Genomic DNA, 19,556 nt, shown 5'->3' with positions numbered 1-19,556 from the left:
GCGCTCGCTGTCCAGACACAGGCCCAATGCGACAGTGTGACTTATACCGATTGGCAGCTTGTGTATCAGAATCTTTTGGAGGATTTGTGAACCCAAGTGCTACGTCAGATCGCTCCCTAGGTCTGAATTAGTCGAGTTGCTGCTTCCAGTCCATTGCTGACGCTGACATACCATCACGAGTGACAACACTACACCTTGTTATCATCTTCCAAACAGACACAGCTAAAAGCCGAACATATTGTCGTCCTCAACATATCCCCACGCTAGAATCGCGAGTCAGTGCACTGTCCATCAAAGGGCGTCGTCTTGCTCGACAACTCACATCTCAGTGCTGGAAGGGCAGCCTTCTGGATTAGCCCAGAGGGTCCACACAGAAAGGCAACATTGCTCTTGTCAGGGGCAAACAGACAGCGCTGCAGTATCTCCTCGTTGACATGGCCTTTCTCGCCCTGCCAAGTATCGCTCGGATGGCTCAGCACGTGTGTGATCTTGAGTTGCCCTTGCGAGTCTCGTTCGAATTGTGCAAGCTCGTCGCGCAATAGTATATCGCTCTCTGTTTTGTTGGCATCTACTACTCGGAGCTGCGTTTTGTCCTCCTGTGTCAACAGGATGCGTGCAATGAGCGAGTATCCGGGAGTGATACCGGAGCCCCCTAGTACGAGCGAGACTCGAGCAAAGTGCCTCCGTTGGCCCTCAATGGTGAATTCACCATTGCCATGATACTCAATCTCTCCAGTAGGACCCTTGATTTCCACTTCCTCGCCTATCGGGATACAGTCCAGTATGTTGGACATGGCGCCCCCTGGCTGATTCTGGTCGGGGAAGTAGGTCTTGATTGTCAGGTCGAACATCCCCTCCCCATCAGCCAAAGATTGCTCAGTGTCGTCTCCAGGGCTTCCGCTGGCACGCCACGTCTTGTCGCTCTCGTCAGCCCTTTGCAGAGGAAGCAGGGGCTTTGTGGGCGTGTAACTGCGGATCAGCATGCGATCCTCAAGGTGGAAACCAATCTCAACGTGCTGACATGTCCCTAATCCAAGCACCTTGTTGTTGTCGGGCAGCTGAAACCTGTACGTACGAGTATCCTTGGACACATCTCGCCTGGCAATCATCTTGACCGGATGCCAGCGATGTTTCTCCAGGACGACCTTCGACTGCGCGTCTTCGGAGTCTGCAGCTCTCTTGGCCGCTTGTTCAGCATTTTGCTTGATGAAATTTGCAGCCTTGTCCGTCACAGTGCCTAGAGCACATTCTTTCAGCTTCTGGTAGGCGTAGTCGTCGTGTATGCCTGCAAATTCGTCACTCGTTTCCTGATGGACTTGCCCGGCGTGGCCAAGAATGGCGGCTGCTCCTCCAGGATGCCACTCGAGAACGCTGGTGGCGTCGTAGACTTTTCCATCAACCACAATCCAGCAGTCATCTTTACTGTCGTGCTTCTCAATTTCTTCGCGCGTAAATTGCTTCTGCGGTGTGCCGGCTTGCTGCTTGGCTTCGGCGATCTGGTTCTCGACACTAGGCTTCATCCACCCCCCTTCGCCACTCCCGACTTCTGTGGGATGCCAGAACACGAGAGTTGCTTCTTTCGAATCCTTGTCATCAACAATTTCTGGCTTGACCACGTACCAGCAATTGTTCATCATGCCCATGACGTTCCAACTGGGCTCCCGTGGCTGGGTATTCTTGAAAACATTGAAGCACCGGACAGTGATACTGTGAGCGCGCAAGAGATGTGATATCTCTACGTCCACATGCCAGTGAAGCCAAGTCCAATACTTGTTGCCATGTCGAATCGGCGAGTCGGGGAATCTGCGAAGGCAGTACAGCCACGTCTTGCCGTCGTCGAGTGACACTTCGACCCGTTGTACTTCATGGCCGCCACCGTCATACGCGTATCCCTGAATGCGGTAGTTCTCCCCTTTCCGGGCCGATGACAGCAATATCCTCTCACCATGAGCTGGCTTGACGACCACCGAGTTAAGGTTCTGCTCATTGCAGGCTGTGTCAGGATGTCTGAACAGGGACTCCGCGAATGGCCCATCCTTCTCCGTTACAAAGGACGGGACTACCCGATTGTCCCATGTGTGGTAGTAAGAATCATTCTCCTTGTCGCTGATCCAAATTCGTCGTAGCCACTTTACACAGCGGCCACCAACGTACCCCGGTATCATCAACCGCAATGGGTATCCGTGATCCGGAGGCAGCGGCACGTCGTTCATCTCATAGGCCAGTATGACATCGTTGGAAGAGTTCATGGCATACTGAAAGGGGATGCACGTCGAATACTTCCCCTCGCTCGGTTCGTCGGCACCTTCAAAATTCACCCAGTATCGCCTCTTTTGGCCTTGATCAGGCAACGTCTCCGGGATCCCGGTAGCTAACAAGACGTCTCGAAGTAAGGCGCCTTTCCAGTAAGCACAACTGACGCCGCCAGGACCCCAGCCAAAACCTTTGCTTTTCTTGATCATATTAAGCTCTTTGCGCCGATTCCCATCACAAGCCAGTGCAATGGGGATATTGATCGAATCAAACTCCTGAAGCTGTGGCATGCTGAACGATGTCGTTTCGCCGTTGAACTCGACATCGAGCTGATGAAATTCCCACAGAATTCGAGGGACAGCCCCGTGGTTGCGAACGTAATGAAGTTCATTCGGCGTGATGAGCCCAGCATCATATAGATGGCTGAGATGTGCTTCTGCGTTTAGTGGATGTTTTCCTGTCAGGCGTATCAGGTCAGGGCTACGCGGTAGCCAATTGTCAGGTGTAAACTGATCTTGTTCATCGATTGATAGATCTCGCCGGTTCCGCGTCTGAGGGGATCTGCCTTGACCATCGTTTTCGCTCAGATGTTGCACATACTCGCGTTCATGCTCCAATGCTCGTAACAGGGCTCGTTCCTGTGGCGTGTACTTATCCTTTATGGGATTGTCCTCAGCGACGTCGCCCGTGGTGTACGCATCATTATGCTTGTCATGGTCACCATTGCCGGACTTCTTCCACTCGTGCTCCTGTTGCTCGCCACCGGCGACATCATCCACCTGCGTTGCCTTCGTTTGCTTCCCACGCCGCTGACTTTTCTGATTCGCTGGCCATTCCTGTTCATTCTTAACCCAGTCTTCTGTGGTGTTCAGAACATAACGCCAACCAAGAGACCTGTTCTCAGGGCACCTCAAGTGGAAGTCCTTTACTCGTTAGCCTTGCATTCTGAGAACTTGGTACTTGCCTTACCTTTTGATGCTGAATCAATTCTCTAAAATTGAGCAGCTTGCCTTCCTTGGCCTCGTTCTGCAGCTGAGCCTGCTCCTTTTTCTCTTCAACAACATCTTCACGGTGTCGATCCTCCTTGTGTGTAATACCAGGCAGCCGGTTGCTCCGATTTTTGAAACCAATACGATGCTCATGCCCAAAACCCCACTCGGGTTCATTTGCAATATCCTGCGTCGAGGAACCAGGGTGCGGCTGGACCGTAACAGTCCACGGTACGTTGTGAGGCATCTCCTGCGAAGCGGCCAAGATAGCGGATCACTTCACGGCTATGCGCTCAAGATCGTGAAATGCTGCAGGAGGAAGGTATATGATGGAGCTCTGCGATTGATGATCTCGCTGCTCAAGTGACGGCACTGTTGCCGGTTGTAGGCCAGTGCCGCGGAGATGTCGAATCATGACGTCTTTGGATGCGCTGAGCACCAAAGTTTCTGACGAGAAATGCAAGTAGTTGCCCGCGAAACTTGGAAACCATTATGCGATCGCGTATTTGATGATCACAGAGAACGCCATTCAGGCGTCATATCAACACAATCGAGCTCCGTGTACTTACACCTAAGGTACCGAAGGAACGTAAACGCCAGGCCACTTCTCGAGTCTGTCACCTGTTTGTGAGCTCGTAAAATACGGCTCGACACTGTGATCGTGGCATGGATACCACATATATCACACTGGCGAATTGCCAGTCTTTGTGTCACAGCGCATCGGAGCTAGACCAAAGTATCATCACGACTCAACGCGCACTACAATTCCGTTGCAAGGGGTCGTTATGTCATTCGTATTTCTAGACACATGTTGGCCGAGAATAGTTATTTCACTACAACTCCTCGTGGCCCTCGATATCGTCTGTGTCGGCAACCATGGTTTTGGCCGCGTCTGCGGCCTCGGCTGCGGCACTGGCGACCTTCTCTGCGATGCCCTCCGCTTCTGTCTTAACCTCTTCAACGAGGACCTCGGGTTCGATAGTCTCGGGTGGCTCGACGCCATCGATGCCCACCAGCTCTGTCTCAAAGACTATCATGTATTAGAATGAGATATCGCTGTAGGTGGGGGATAAACAAACTGAGCGTCGATCCGGCAGGAATAGGTCCCATAGCGCGCTGTCCGTATCCGAGCTCAGGAGGGATGGTCAAGGTCCTGAGTAATAGTCAGTTTTGGGTGGATAATTAAACGCCAGTCCGCAAACCTTTTGTCGCCGATGCACATGTCGAGCAGACCCTGGTCCCAACTGCTGAACTTTAGTCCCAGATCATCAATTCCAGATCAAATGCTTCACAGACCCTTTGATGACACGTCCGGATCCCAGGACAAAGGTCAATGGCCGCCCGCGGTCGTAGCCTAGAAGAGCGGTCAGCATCGCTCTCGACATCGTATTTGCGGTCGCTTCCTGGGGGCCCGGAACGTACTGGCATCGAACTTCTTGCCCGAATCCGCAAGGCTGCCGTGGTAGTGCATGTGAATGTTGTCTCCGTTCTGCGTACGGCGCTCACACTCGACGCTGTGTGTCTTGTCGATCTTGAGTTCGTCGGCGCTCACGAGGCCAGCCGCCGTCGCGGCGAGGGTAAAGAGGATTGTTGACTTCATTGTGCGTCAATTGGGTCAGTCGACTTCTGAGGAAGTACGTAGTTGCTGATGTAAGTAGGTATCAGTATCAGATTGGGGATGTGGACGAACTGTCCGAAGAGGCCAGCTGCGATACTGTAACAGGGTCCACCCACCCCGCACCATCAGTCACTGGCACTGGCACTGGCACTGATGGACCACTGGCGGCACGGACATGGAGCGAGCAGGTACGTGAGGCACCTCTGTGTAACCATGCGCCAGTACCTTCCATTTTCATCGAATAACCGGTCACCATCTATCTCAATGCCGCGATCGGGGTGGTGGTACGACATTGAAACATGGACATGCCTTTAAACTCACGTATCCGTGATCGTGAGCTTCTTCAATACACTGGTGTACAGAGCATCAACTAACTTACAGACCTCAACGATTCTACTTTCTATTGCAAGTAGCTGCATGGAATGTGGCGGCCTGCACAAAGACGCACCCATTCGTGGTCATGCGTCGGCCGTGTCGTGGCCCCCAGGTGCGTCCAACCCTGTTGGGTTCTTGACACCTCCTTGGGCTCGAAACAGTTCCAGATGCGGAAAATCCAGAGTGTTTCGAGGCAACATACCCAAGAGCCGGGTATCACAAGCCTCGTCCACTCATTGGCCTATCGCAGACTCCCGTTTAGGATGCGAGGCCAGAACGACAGCCGCCTGTCAGGTTTCTCACTCACCCATCGGTTGAGGAGTGGCACGCGCTGCTCGGCTGAGCATCTGTCACGGCTGACAGTGCGCACGGGGGCTTCTTCGTCCAGACCACTGTAACATGCGTTGCGTTGAGATGATATGCTGTCGGGTTCAAAAACTGACTGATGGGGCCCTTTGCTGTTCGTTTCGACGCATGCAGCTTCGTCTCAGACTCGAACATCAACAACCACCAGGTTTGCCGTTATGCAGGAACATGGTGTCATTGGATTCGTTCGCTATTTGTGATGGTTGCAGCGTGCAGCGTGGGACGCCGAACGCCTGAGTGCCCGTCTCACTTTTCACAGCCGATGGTTATTGACAACACGGGAGCAAATATTGCCATGAGCTTTGCTCTCTACACCGGATTGACGACATTGATGACGAGCATGCCATTCACGGTGGCTTGCACGTTCCAACAGACCAACAGATGTACACCTTGCGTTGAGCCTTGAGGACGAGGTGGGTGACGTGGACGCGGGTCAATCAGGCTACAAGGCCACGGGCCAGTCCTAACGTCCATACCTGTCACTCGACACAACCTGCGAGGCCGTGTCTGCGGCCCTGCACAGCCTGGCCTCGTTCACTCTGCGAAGTTTTGCTCAGCTGGTCGACGGGCCATCTCTCGGTGGCGCATGCCTCTCCTCCCCGCCGCCCGACCCTGGAGTGCTAGGCGTGAGTGCAGGGCCCAGGCGATGGTCCAAGAAATCCAGCTTCCCAAAGGTCATCAGACCGTACGCCGACGAGAAGCCAGACTTTTGGTCTTATTTGAACCGGCCCCCTCGTGCTACCACATTTGCAGGACTGCTGGGCCTCAAAACATTTCGCTGCTCAGTGACGCCTAGCCAGGAATCTGCGCTAACGCCCTAGTTGAAACACCGTGATCGGGTCGAATTATCTCTACCTTTACCACCGACTACTTCACGAATCCATTCACGCTGTCTAGCAGTGTATGCGAAGCATGATGCTGCCTGGGGAGCAGGTCTTATTCACGTCCTACCGTCTGAGTCCTTTGCAAGGTGATAAACCATGATCTGTACTACCCTCGACTCTGTTAAGTCACGTCACCCTACAGCGCAGCACAGCACAGCCATTTCACGATGCTTCGTGCTACCCAAGGACAGTGAGGCTGTTCGAGATACCAAAGGTTGAACTCCAACTGGAACACGTCGGTCTCCAGGCCTCGCTCTTGTTGTTCCTGTACCACGTCGGGTCGAGTCTCGGTTTCTCAGCGTATAAAATTGGCCTGAAGTCCGCCAGTTTATGTATCATGTTCCTCCAGTATCATCAGGTTTATCTCACAGAGTCAACTACCGCAATTGCATCGGCAACTTCGCATTGGCACTATCTTCCACAGTCGGTGAATCTTTCTGACAACTGTCTTGCTACGCACACCCGGAAAGCTGGGTTGCTTGTTCAGCAAGCCACTTGTTCCAGAACAAGTCGGCACCATGAGCTCTCGCAGCGGCCGGAGCAGTAATAGGTCTGGGGCCGGTTCCGGCTCGTCGTCAAGCTATCACGGTTCATCTCGTCCACGTGGTTCTCCGGGTGAGTGGTCCATCCAAAGGGATCAATTTTACACAAGAGCTGACTCAATCACAGGGGGCTACGCTTCCCGTAATCCCCAATCCAATACCAAACCTATTGTCCATAACGACCAAGTCACGGTCTGGAGTGAAGAGGCACCTTCACCGAAACATCGCGGCAAGTCTTATAGCTGAGCATCGCCCCATCGGCGCTGATATTCGGGGTTACATGGAGCGGAAAATATGGGACTGATTGGCATGGGTTTTGGCTTCGCATTATGTACCCATGAGATAGGGTTGTCTGCATGTGACTTCAGGATGTTCGAAATAGTATCAAAATAGTATCGCTAAGTTAGATGGTAGACTGAATTCACTCACTCTTTTCTGAATTCGAGATAGTAAGCTTTCAGTAGCGGAGTGACAGGCAGATGTTCAACAGCTTCGACATGTAGTAACTAGTACCTTGCCATAGGGGGAGAGGGCAAGTTATAAACATCCTTCCTGCCCCTAATCCTCCTTCAATAGATCCGGAAGATATTGCCTTGGAGCCTAAAATATAATAAAGCCTTTTCCTTTTCCCTATAACAGCTCATCTAGTGCAAGACTTCCTATTCGCCTGAAATATCAATTGCACGAACGCTGTCACGCACGGTATCTCTGCTTAAACTCCCGCGTATGTAACAGGCATAGATTCTTGCGTGTGTTTGTGACACCATGGAGAAGTTATCACTTGCGCTTGGCCTTTGCAATTCCAGGAACAGTTTCCAAAGTACTTTATTGCAAAGCAGCTCATCCGGCATCTTTCGGTGATGCTCAGCAATACAATTATAACTTTCGCGGGTCTCTGTGGGCCACAATGTGTGCGCTTGAATGATAAATTTGGATGAGCATGGGCTCGAACGAAATCTGTCGAGGCACTTCAGCCATATCATGCTTGATCAAAGCGGTCAAAAAGCTCGACGTTGGATAATGCTAGTAACAATTATTATATCTGACCCAGAAGACGACTAAACCGATGCACAATGACGCAACGCGATGCCAGAAGCATGGAGATTGCGGGCTCCCCCAAACTCGCGTGGAAATTGGAGCTTCAGTGGGTAATGGCAATGTTGAGCACCGAAGTAGACGCTAGGCTGGCTTCACACGAAGCTCACAATGGCTGTGGTCATTGGGTGCGGCTGCGAATGGTCTTCGCGACGCATTAGAAGGTGAAGAAAATTGCAGACGCCACGCATTCGCGTACGATTCGTGTACTGGTTGGGGCGGTGCAGCTGTCCCAGTTGACAGTGACGCAGCCCGAATCGCTCACCGGGAAAACATCGGGGTCACCAGTACGTACCCCGTCAGGCACCACATCACTCACCCAGGCTTCCGCAAGTCAACATTCGCTATCACCGTCTTCCTGCGATCAGCGCCATTTTCTGTTCTTCGGTGCGCTTGATTCCCTTGTCAGCTGTCGTCATTCGCTTGTCAAGTTCGAAGCGACTTTCACACCCGGTAGCTACTTGCTCGGGACAGGTATACTAGTTGTCGCATTCTCCCTTCTCGCCCACCATGGTAAGGCGCCAAATACCCCTCCATGCGACATCTCGGTCTTGGGTCGATATCTAATAATTTCGCAATGCACAGGGTATCTCACGACGTCCGAAGAACAAGGCGGTTGGCGGTGGCCCAGCCGGGGAGGCAGGAGCCTCTGGGAGCGCAAAGCCCAAGAAGGCCACATTCGAGGCGACCAAGAAAAAGGAGGTCGGCGTGTCTGACTTGACACTCCTCAGCAAGGTCTCCAACGAAGCGATCAACGACAACCTGAAGAAGCGATTCGAAGCCCGGGAGATTTATACATACATTGGCCATGTGCTCGTGTCAGTCAACCCGTTCCGGGATTTGGGCATCTACACCGACCAAGTATTGGAGAGCTACAAGGGCAAGAACCGGTTGGAGATGCCGCCACACGTTTTCGCGATTGCAGAATCGGCGTACTACAACATGAAAGCGTATCAAGACAACCAGTGTGTTATCATTTCTGGCGAGTCTGGCGCGGGAAAGACAGAGGCTGCCAAGCGCATCATGCAATACATTGCGAATGTCTCTGGCGGAGAATCAGGGGACATCAAAGAAATCAAGGACATGGTGCTGGCCACTAATCCCTTGCTTGAATCCTTTGGAAACGCCAAGACTCTGAGGAACAACAACTCGTCGCGATTTGGCAAGTACTTGCAGATTCACTTCAACGGACAGGGCCAGCCTGTCGGAGCCGACATCACCAACTATCTTCTCGAAAAGTCCCGAGTCGTCGGGCAAATCAGCAACGAGCGAAACTTCCACATCTTCTACCAGTTCACTAAGGGTGCATCTTCGCAATATCAACAGTTGTTCGGCGTGCAAAAACCCGAGACATACGTGTACACCAGCCGGTCAAAGTGTTTCAATGTCGACGGTATCGACGATCTAGCCGAATTCCAAGACACCTTGAACGCCATGAAGATCATTGGGTTGGCGCAGCCAGAACAAGACAACATCTTCCGCATGTTAGCTTCGATTTTGTGGATTGGAAACATCCAGTTCCGCGAAGACAAGGATGGGTATGCCGAGGTTGTGGATAGATCCGTGGTGGACTTTGCCGCCTATCTTCTTGAGTGCACAGCAGACCAGTTGATTCACGCCATCACCATCCGCATCTTGACACCCCGCAATGGCGAGGTCATTGAATCGCCCGCAAACCCAGCCCAAGCGGGCGCTACGAGAGATGCGCTCGCCATGGCAATCTACAGCAACCTGTTCGACTGGATCGTGGGCCGAATCAACAAGTCACTCAAGGCGAGGCAGGCGACTTCCAACAGCATTGGTATCCTGGATATCTACGGCTTCGAGATTTTCGAAAAGAACAGCTTCGAGCAGCTGTGTATCAATTACGTCAACGAGAAGTTGCAGCAAATCTTCATTCAGCTCACCCTCAAGACGGAGCAGGAAGAATATGCTCGGGAACAGATTCAGTGGACTCCGATCAAGTACTTCGACAACAAGGTCGTGTGTGACCTGATTGAGCAAATCCGACCGCCGGGCATTTTCTCGGCAATGAAGGACGCGACCAAGACCGCCCACGCTGATCCCGCTGCTTGTGACCGCACATTCATGCAGAGCATCAATGGCATGTCGAACCCCCATCTCACGCCTCGCCAGGGCAGTTTCATTGTCAAGCATTATGCGGGCGACGTGGCTTACACTGTTGACGGAATCACCGACAAGAACAAGGACCAGCTACTCAAGGGTCTCCTGAACCTGTTCCAGAACAGTGGCAATGACTTTGTTCACGAATTGTTTCCTCACCAGGTAGACCAAGACAATCGCAAGCAGCCGCCTTCGGCAGGTGACCGTATTCGTACGTCCGCCAATGCTCTGGTGGAGACCTTGATGAAGTGCCAGCCATCGTACATCCGCACAATCAAGCCCAACGAAAACAAGTCGCCAACCGAGTACAACAGTCCCAACGTCCTTCATCAGATCAAGTATCTCGGTCTCCAGGAAAACGTACGTATCCGCCGTGCAGGCTTTGCATACCGCCAGAACTTTGACAAGTTTGTCGATCGGTTTTTCCTCTTGTCCCCTGCGACGTCGTACGCGGGAGAGTATACTTGGGACGGCACAACCGAGGCTGCGGTGAAACAGATCCTCAAGGACACGAGCATACCTAAAGAGGAGTGGCAGATGGGCGTCACAAAGGCATTCATCAAGGCCCCAGAGACACTGTTCGCCCTCGAACACATGCGTGACCGTTACTGGCACAACATGGCCACCAGGATCCAAAGGATGTGGAGGGCGTACCTCGCTTATCGCGCGGAATCTGCTACCAGGATTCAGCGCTTCTGGCGCAAGAAACGCACAGGCGCCGAGTTCCTCCAGCTGAGGGACCAGGGCCATCGTGTTCTGCAAGGGCGCAAGGAACGGCGTCGCATGAGTTTGCTCGGGTCAAGGAGGTTCCTTGGTGACTATCTTGGCGTCAACGCCTCCAGCGGGTTTGGTGCGCAGATTCGCAATGCTGCGGGCATTGGACATAACGAGCGGGTTGTCTTTTCTTGCCGTGCAGAGCTTCTCGAGGCCAAATTCGGTCGGTCCAGCAAGCCTAGCCCTCGCATCATTGTTGTCACCAACAGCAAGTTCTACATTGTCGTACAGGCTCTGGTGAATGGCCAGCCATCTATCTCAATTGAGAAGAGTGTGCCTCTCGGCGCCATTAAATATGTCGGGGCCTCGACCGCGCAGGACGACTGGTTCTCGCTAGGGATTGGATCGCAGCAAGAAGCCGATCCCCTCATGAACTGTGTGTTCAAGACGGAACTCTTCACGCAGATGCAGCGCGTCATGCCTGGGGGGTTCAGCCTCAAGATATCCGACATGATCGAATATGCGAAGAAGCCTGGAAAGATGCAGCAAGTCAAGGTGCTCAAGGACTCGCAGCAGCGGGCTGATTACTACAAGAGTGGTGCCGTCCACACACGAGCGGGCGAGTCACCTCAGGCCGTTTCAAAGCCGACACCCAAGGCCAAGCCTGTGCCACCGAAACCTATCACCCGCGGCAAGCTCATCAGGCCTGGAGGTCCGAACGGAAGGCCGTCCAGACTCACGGGCAACAGAGCTGCCAAGCCCAGGCCTGGTGCCGGTGCTGGTGCGAGGACCGTGCCACAGCCACCCGCCGCTGTTAGTCAAGCCTCTAGCACGCCAGCATCGGCTCCCGTCCCAACTCCGGCGCCGCGCCCCGTCCCTACGCCGGCTGCAAACCATGCCAACAATACTGCTTCACTCCCCAGTCACACACGCAACCAAGGCAGCAGCGCCAGTGCGGCCACAAGGGCGCCGCCTCCTCCACCGCCAGCGGCTCCGGCCGCCCCACCCAAGATCATGGCCAAGGTCCTGTACGATTTCGCGGGCCAGAGGGAGAATGAGCTGTCCATCAGCAAGGGCGACACCATTGAGATCGTTCAGAAGGAAAGCAACGGTACGTGTGAGCCCGTATGCAAGACGAATGTCCACTAACTGTATACTCCAGGATGGTGGCTTGGCAAGACAGCAGCTGGACAAGCCTGGGTCCCCGCTGCCTACGTCGAAGAGCTTGCTCCAGCAGCGCCAGCCAAGTCGAAACCGGCTCCTCCAGCTCCCCCGGCCAAGCGTCCGGCTGCGGCCCGAAAGCCCGCCGATCTTCAGCAACGCGACTCGGGCATGAGTCTGAATGGAGCCAGCAATGCGAGCTCCGACAACAGCCGAAGCTCTACGCCTCAGCCAAGCCTGGGAGGTAGTCTGGCTGATGCGCTGCTTGCCAGAAAGAACGCGATGCAGAGGCAGCAGAACAACGACGATGATGACTGGTAGATGTTGTGTATATTCAAATAAAGCCTCAGCGTGTTCCAACGTTTTTCTATTCTTTTGCAAATGCTCAACCTCCTATTATTGAGGTGCCGTGTGCAGTTACTTGGTCAAGCTGTGTCCGCGATCGACTCACGTTCCGACGAGTCATAGACATTAAGGGCGTGGGTGGGATGATGGAAATTCTTGAATGCAATATCGTTATTATCATTATCAATGCTCGTCGGTCTGGCGATGTGCTTTACGCCGCTTGAGCAACTCTCCGAGGGGCACATCGTCATCCAGCCCTTCCTCGGCGTCCTCGTCTACACCGTAATCTCGTAAGCGCTCGCCGTCCGAGTTTGTCCAACCGGGAGCTCTATCGTCAGCATAGGGCACATCGTCTAGGTCGCCGCCGCTGTCATCGTCTACCTCGTCCTCTTCCAACTCTGCAACGATCGCCTGCTTCCGCCGCCTGTCGGCCTCCTGTCGTTCCCGGAAAGCCTCCTTTCTGGCTTCCGCACTCTCGTCGACCTCCCTCAGCTCGGCGGCAAAGTCTCGCCTGCCAGCTGGCCACTGGCGAGTAGCTCGTCTGATTTTCTCAGGATCCGGGGGTGGCCACATGCCTGTCTGGCGGTTGAAACCATTCTCCTCCCACTCCCAGCCTACCCCTCGCTCATTCTTTCCCACCGCAGGGTTGCCGGCAAAGGGGAAGAACCACCAGAGCACATTGCTGGTACCCATGGCCTGGCTCATATTGTTGAAGAAGCCAATGTCATAGGGAAACTCGATCTTTTCGAAACGGAACTTCTCGCCACCCGGGCCTGTAACGTCCCACCAATCCCGGCCTCCTCGCTCAGCAATGGTCTCGTGGCGATCCTGCTCCCAGCCCTCGATCATGGTCTGATTGAAGACCCAGCTCTTCAACGTTGTGAACAGCATGATGCCCAACGCAACCGTCACAACAAAGTGGACGAGCGAAATGATCGCCAGGGCTACTAAGGCGGAGAGACTGGGGCCCAAGTACGCCGGCATATGACGATTTTCCCACAACGAGTAGTATCTATGCCACAACAGGCGTCCCAGCACCCACAGCGCCAGGTTGGTGTAGACAAGAAAGCGCAGGAAGTGCGGAAACGTCGTCAATGACACGCAGTTCCTTGTCCAGGGGCAGTGATGGTCCATCTTGGGCACGCATCTCTCACAGTGCCGGCAGTGGTGTGCCCTCGGTGGTTTGGGGGCTTCGCACTTCTTGCACCAGCGCTTCTTTTCGTCGACTTCGATGACCGCGTCTTGGAAGACATATCGCCCGGGATCGACCGTCACAGCTTGGTAATATGTGTAATAGAGGGTCGCGAGGAGAATGTTGAAAGTGACTGTTTCCTGCGTCGTGGGAGGGCCGGGTTCGAGCGTCGTGGAGTATCGGAATACGATTTGAGAAAAATATCCCAAAAAGGCGATCAACAAACAGACACCTGGGACAGCGATGCTCTGTATGAGAGGGGCATCGTTGAAGCCCACCATGGTGAGTTGGTGTTGTGATGCAAGACTGGACTCGCCAATTTGGAGCTCCGGGGAAAGAAATCATCATCCGTAGGGTTACAGGGTATGTGCCTTACATTTAGGGGTCCTTTAGGGGCCCAAACGCCGCCCCATTGGCTGACGTAATGCTCCATATCGATCAATCAAATTTCCCCTGGCCTGGACCTGGCATCTTACGCCTCGCGTCTTGCGATGTTAAGGAGTATTTTTAACGTTACCTTAGCTCATATTCATATGTCCCAAGTCGCGCCATTGGCTTTTTCTAGCTCAATCGAAGGGGCTGCTTACTTGCTTAGAACGACACGATGGACTAAAGCTGGCTGGCTTTTTGGGTTCTTGGAAGAAACCTAGATTGGCACTCTTGGCTTCTAGCTCAGTACCATCAATGGCTCATCCGGAGGTCGCCCATGTTGCAGCAGTGGGGTATGTGTTCCCCTTGGACTGCAATACGTACTTGGCGACTTGAACGCTGATGATAGCATATAGCACACTGCTGTCTTTCTGCTTCGTTTCACATTCATTAGAACGTCATTCATTATCAGGTCCGTACATCTTGCCTGCTTGTGCCCGGTCAATGCTGACGATCGCCTGCAGGCCATCCGCGACTGTCCTCTGTCTTGATCTTGCTGCTTTCAGGGGTCATATGTTGGACTGCGAGCTCTTTCGCCCACAGGCTACCTGGGGGGTCTGGACGCTTCACAGTCGCGAAGCACTTCGCTGATGATGGCGGTTTGCTCCAGCATTCGCCAGACAAGGTCTCGCCTACTTTGACACCCAGTAGACCTCGCCGCTACTCGCTTCCCCTTCTTGTGGCATGCATTGTCTTTCGCTTGGAGCTCTTGCATCGGGTCACCTATGCTCAGCAATGTGCGACCCCGGGCGTCGAGGTATCATGGCCCAAATCCCCTTGTGCCAAGGAGCCAGACTAATCGATATTCAGACCTTTCTCTGCTTGCTCTTATTTTCCTATGAAGTATTCGTTATGCGCCGCCACTACGCTATTCCGGCACCCGCTGACCCTGATGACCCATGGCGAAGCACCTTGGATGACATGTCCGATTGGTTTACTGGGCCTCGGATGATCATGGTGTATTCTGGGGCAAGTGTCCTGATGATTGCTCTTGGGGCGTTCTACTCAGCTGGTCAAGTCACCCGATCAACCTATGTCTGCTTCGAGCCGTTGGACAGCCACTCGTGGACTCTGGCGCTACAGCTGGTCTCCCTGGTTCTCGATGCCATGATCATCGTCCTTCTTTGGAGGGTCATGGCGTGGACGAGGACCATCAAACTACGCCTGTCAACTCTCGGCGTAGTTTTGATTGCGTCTGCCATATCAACAGGGCTCGTCTGGGCCGGTAGCGCTGCCTTCGAAGGCACCTCCCGCTTCAAGCTGGCCATCGGCTCCCTCTACAGTTTCGACATATTGGTTGACAGTGTTGCTTTCGCTCTTCTTGCCATTTGCGCTGCAGCATGGATCTGCGAGGCTTCACCGCTGCTGCCATCCAGCACCGTTACTGTGCTGGTCGGCACATTGAACTTTTGGACAAGTGCAGCGACATTTGGTGACTGGGTGCACACACAGCGCTACGCAATTCTTATTTCAGGATGGTGCACTATATTGAGCTTCGTATTCTTTTTGCGCTTCCAGGAGGTGAAGAGCATAGTCTGGATGCATCGCGGTCCGCTTGCTTTTCTGCTGATAGTGCTGGGCGTTGTTACCACAATGCGCCAGGGCATGAAGGGTACGCCTTCATACCCAAGGCATCCAATAAGCGATCTGATCTACAAGGCCAACATTGAGCACGGCAGATGGGTCACCAGAGCTACCTCTAGCGACACCGTGAAGGTGGCTGCTAGCTATTATGAGGAGCTCCATGGAGGCAGGGTGCCGCCTCCCAACTTCGACAAGTGGTTCGAATACGCCCAAGGAACGATTGTCATCGATTCTTTCGATCAAATTGACTCAGACCTTCAACCCTTCTGGAACTACCCACCTTCCGTTCTCAGGGATCGAGCCGAAGCCATGATTCAGGGGCCCGGCATTGGAGCGATCCGCCTCAAGGATGGTCTGGCCAGCCACAGCGACACAGGCATAGAAGCCAGCGACGCCGATTTGCAGCAACTCACGGACATGATAGGCAAATTTGCAAAGTACTTGCCCGACATGGTTCTTCCCATCAACCTTGGCAGTACCCCTCGAGTACTCCCGCCGTGGGAGGAGACCACAGGTCACTACGACGCGACCTTTGGTGGTATGGCAGACCTAATGACAAAGAGGTCAACCGTTGCGGCCAATGACACGGAAAACTCGGTCGATTTGCGATCACCAGCACAAGCATTGCCTGCTAGTATTGAAACACCGGGAATTACGACGAATGAATACCGGGAGATGCTTCTGGGTGCCTGTCCGCCCAGTTCTCGCAGCAGGACAGAACCTCAATGGGACACCTCGCGTTTCTGCGTGCACTGCATTCGTCGGCACTCGAAGCATGCTTTCCTCACCAAATGGGATAGGTCACTTGAAACATGTGCTCAGCCCGATCTCCGGAATCTGCACAATCTCTACATGACGAGCCCGATCTCGGAACCCATCCGGAAGCTCGCGCCACTGTTTAGCTTGTCCAAGGTGGACGTCTACAGTGACATTCTGATCCCGCTTCCGCGAGCAACGCTTGGCGGCGACCCGGATATGCCATGGACCTTCAAGCGAAGATACGATTCACTGTATTGGAAAGGAATGGTAGGACAGCGGGACACCAATCCACAAGCCATGCGAGGTGGTCAGAAGTATAGGCTCCTTCATCTCTTCCTCAACCCCAACAGTCGGGACAAGGTTACACTGCTGCTACCCACGAGCAAAGACCAGACAAGTTTTGGCTATGAGCCAACATCGGCTGCACAGGCAGGCAGTGTGGCGCCCTTTGACATTGGTATCGGAGGCTTCTCCGACTGCAACAGCACGCACTGCGATGTTGTCAAGACAGCATTTGGCGCAAGAGAGGAGACACAGGAGCCGCTCGAATATCGCTACGTGCTCCTGCTGGACGAGGATGGAGCACCGCCAAGTCAGCTCATGCGAACGATTCGCTCGGGCAGTGTCCCCTTTGTCTCGACCATCTTCCGTTCGTGGTACACCGAGCGACTGCAGCCTTACCTGCATTTCGTGCCGATCGATCTGCGTTTTCACGCGCTACATTCCACCTACCTATACTTCACGGGGACGGAGAAGCGAGCTGGGATCAATGGCAGAGATACCAGGATGAAGGCACGCGACGATGATAGCGAATACATCGCCAAACAGGGACGCAAGTGGGTGGATCAGGCGTTGACCGAAAAGGACATGGAAGTGTATCTATTTCGACTCCTCCTCGAATGGGGACGCCTCATCGACGACGAGAGAGAGACCATCGGGTATCGAACGGACGAGCAAGGCGTGTACAAGAACGTCGGGTGGACAACGCAGGGCAGCGTATCTTGAGTTCCAGGAAGGGAATATCGCACAGATCTTTGTACAACATGCTGGGGTTATTTATCGGGTTCCACCGCTGTAGATTGGGTTTATGGCGCGATATCTACAAGAGAGGGGAAAATACGGCGTTAGAGGCGTGAAATCATAGCAATGATGCCAGTTGTCAGAGTCTCGACATGGCCAGACTGTAATGAGAAACCTAGCCGCGTACCGTCTAGTCTGTGGTCTCGACTCCGTTTCAGTTACTACGTAGCACTTGTTCTGCGCAAAGAAGTCGCACATCGAGCCACCTAGGCCTACGTAGAGAAGCTGCAAATGTCCGTCTTGGCGCAGTACCAGGATGTGGCTGCAGTCTGCAGGAGCCTTTTTGTGACGAGGTCTCGACTCTCGACGATGTGTGCACAGTGTTCATCGATATTCTGATGCTGATGCCGTCGCTGCGCGCTGACGAACCGTTGCAGTGATTCATCAGTGCGATGCATAGTCGGGGGCTACGCTTGGTACTGTAGAGATCGCAACATGGCAAGGCCCGCAACAACATCGTTGACACGTGCCACTCGGCGCTGGCGCCATGCGCAATGAGGTCGACATCTGTCAGCGATGGATGGGGAGACCTTGTCGACTGGAAAGCTTGACAGCCAAGAGTGCGCTAAAGAGGAGATAAATGCAGGTGATTGATTCAGTTGAGGGAGATATTCGACATGCGTGTCACTCACCGAATAGTGCACTGTCCGTGTCAAGGTGATCAGCAGACGGAAGGACCCGCACAGCTGCGCGCTCAAGCCTCAAGGTGACAAGGTCAAGGCTGGTCGGTAGGTCGACAGAACAGCCGAGACGACTGGAAGCGCGTGTCGCGCCTCGGGACTCCTCTTGGCATCGACTGGAACCATCGATGGACATTGCAGTCAGCTGGTCAGGACAGCGCTAACAAGTTGATTGGGACGCCTCATGAAAGACTGGAATCCGCCCATGCCTGACTCGTGCTGGCTCGGATGTTGTTGGCTCTACGGTCTACCATTGACGTGTGTACGCTCGCCAGAAGAATCCATCTCGTGATCCATCATCCTCCGCATTACGCACCTCCGTCTGCCATGTTGTAGTACTGTAGGTGAGGCAGTGGGTACCGGTAAGTTTTAATCAATCATGTGCTTGCCAATTTAGCAGACAACTTCCCTCCATGGACTCCCGTCGGCCCGTCGTTCGTTCTTACCGTCGCGCATTTTCTTGGTCAAAGCTTGCCAGGACGTTCTCTGTTCGGACCTTCCTCATGCGCCTCGATTAGAAGGCACCCGAATGGGCTCACTTGTACACCAGGACCTCGCACCGCAGGGGTCCAGCCGCTTCCCATTACCTACTACACACCCTCCCAATATGCGACGCAGGGAGCAAAAAAGAAAAGGCTGTGGGCTTGTGCTGTGTCGCCATCAGGTGGCTTGACCTTAAGACAGCCACCTCGTAGACGGCAGTCAGTATTGTGATGTTATGTGTGTGATATTACCTAGGGTAAGCATCAGGGACGATGGATGCGTGAATTTCAGACGGACAAAGTTGACAAACCCCGCGTTCCACTCGCGCTTTCCCCACTTCCCCTCCTGCAGTGCAGAAAATCGAATCCCTCGCTGCGGCTTCGACAAAGGTCTCCTCCATCCATGGCTCAGCGCGGATACGGTCGGGCAAGCCAGCGCAGAACGCTCGGTGAAGACCATGTTGCACCGCACTTCAGCCTCAAGACAGACTTGCAACAGACGACCGCGCCAATCTTCCGCAGCTACTTACTTACCTGGTAGTTTTACGAACTGAACTACTACAGTGCGTGCTCAGCGGCTCAGCCCTATCCGACCAGGGGGAGCTGGGATGCGTCACCAGCCACAACAGGATCTCTCACCTCGGTGGCCGAGTCTGTGTGGGCTAGTGAGATCTACTAATAATTATACGACGTGACCTGCATGGCAACTTCGGCCTCACCGTCATATGAAGCTCTCGTCCGCAATAGGTGCATACAGGCCCTCGCTAATGCCTGACACTGACGCGAGCCAAGCTCACTTTAGCCATATCGACGACACAGGTCCGGCTACTTGTAGCCATGTCACCAGGCACCGATCCTTGATCCCTGTGCCCGATCACAGCCAC

General features: G+C 53.8%; 5 protein-coding genes across 5 annotated transcripts; 2 read left to right on the top strand and 3 right to left on the bottom strand.

Annotated features, from left to right (window-relative positions):
* Positions 1 to 222: 222 nt before the first annotated feature.
* Positions 223 to 3,489, bottom strand: F5Z01DRAFT_635090 (uncharacterized protein; the record flags this gene model as incomplete). The annotated part of the gene is made up of 3 exons (XM_046262122.1): positions 223 to 263; positions 323 to 3,176; positions 3,223 to 3,489. 3 exons carry the CDS (start codon positions 3,487 to 3,489, stop codon positions 223 to 225), a joined length of 3,162 nt encoding a protein of 1,053 aa, XP_046120061.1.
* Positions 3,490 to 3,701: 212 nt separating this feature from the next.
* Positions 3,702 to 5,059, bottom strand: F5Z01DRAFT_539506 (FK506-binding protein 2). Its single transcript, XM_046260528.1, has 5 exons — positions 4,665 to 5,059; positions 4,539 to 4,596; positions 4,445 to 4,486; positions 4,322 to 4,395; positions 3,702 to 4,272 (listed from the first exon to the last, which is right to left on the bottom strand). The coding sequence occupies exons 1-5, from the start codon at positions 4,840 to 4,842 to the stop codon at positions 4,076 to 4,078; spliced, it is 549 nt and encodes a 182-aa protein (XP_046120060.1). The 5' UTR covers positions 4,843 to 5,059; the 3' UTR covers positions 3,702 to 4,075.
* Positions 5,060 to 8,374: 3,315 nt separating this feature from the next.
* F5Z01DRAFT_539686 (P-loop containing nucleoside triphosphate hydrolase protein) lies at positions 8,375 to 12,546 on the top strand. The gene is made up of 3 exons (XM_046260530.1): positions 8,375 to 8,635; positions 8,708 to 12,071; positions 12,123 to 12,546. The coding sequence occupies exons 1-3, from the start codon at positions 8,633 to 8,635 to the stop codon at positions 12,440 to 12,442; spliced, it is 3,687 nt and encodes a 1,228-aa protein (XP_046120059.1). The 5' UTR covers positions 8,375 to 8,632; the 3' UTR covers positions 12,443 to 12,546.
* Positions 12,380 to 14,128, bottom strand: F5Z01DRAFT_539657 (DHHC palmitoyltransferase-domain-containing protein). The gene has a single exon (XM_046260529.1). The coding sequence runs from the start codon at positions 13,937 to 13,939 to the stop codon at positions 12,650 to 12,652; it is 1,290 nt and encodes a 429-aa protein (XP_046120058.1). The 5' UTR covers positions 13,940 to 14,128; the 3' UTR covers positions 12,380 to 12,649.
* Positions 14,129 to 14,429: 301 nt separating this feature from the next.
* Positions 14,430 to 17,435, top strand: F5Z01DRAFT_619097 (glycosyltransferase family 90 protein; the record flags this gene model as incomplete). The annotated part of the gene is made up of 3 exons (XM_046261068.1): positions 14,430 to 14,499; positions 14,552 to 14,844; positions 14,898 to 17,435. The coding sequence occupies 3 exons, from the start codon at positions 14,430 to 14,432 to the stop codon at positions 17,433 to 17,435; spliced, it is 2,901 nt and encodes a 966-aa protein (XP_046120057.1).
* Between the last annotated feature and the right edge of the window lie 2,121 nt (positions 17,436 to 19,556).

This window comes from Emericellopsis atlantica (assembly GCF_019669845.1).
Source record: "Emericellopsis atlantica unplaced genomic scaffold F5Z01scaffold_8, whole genome shotgun sequence".
Lineage (NCBI taxonomy): Eukaryota > Fungi > Ascomycota > Sordariomycetes > Hypocreales > Bionectriaceae > Emericellopsis > Emericellopsis atlantica.
The sequence above is the reverse complement of the archived record's forward strand: the minus strand, read 5'-3'. Positions and strand labels throughout refer to the sequence as shown.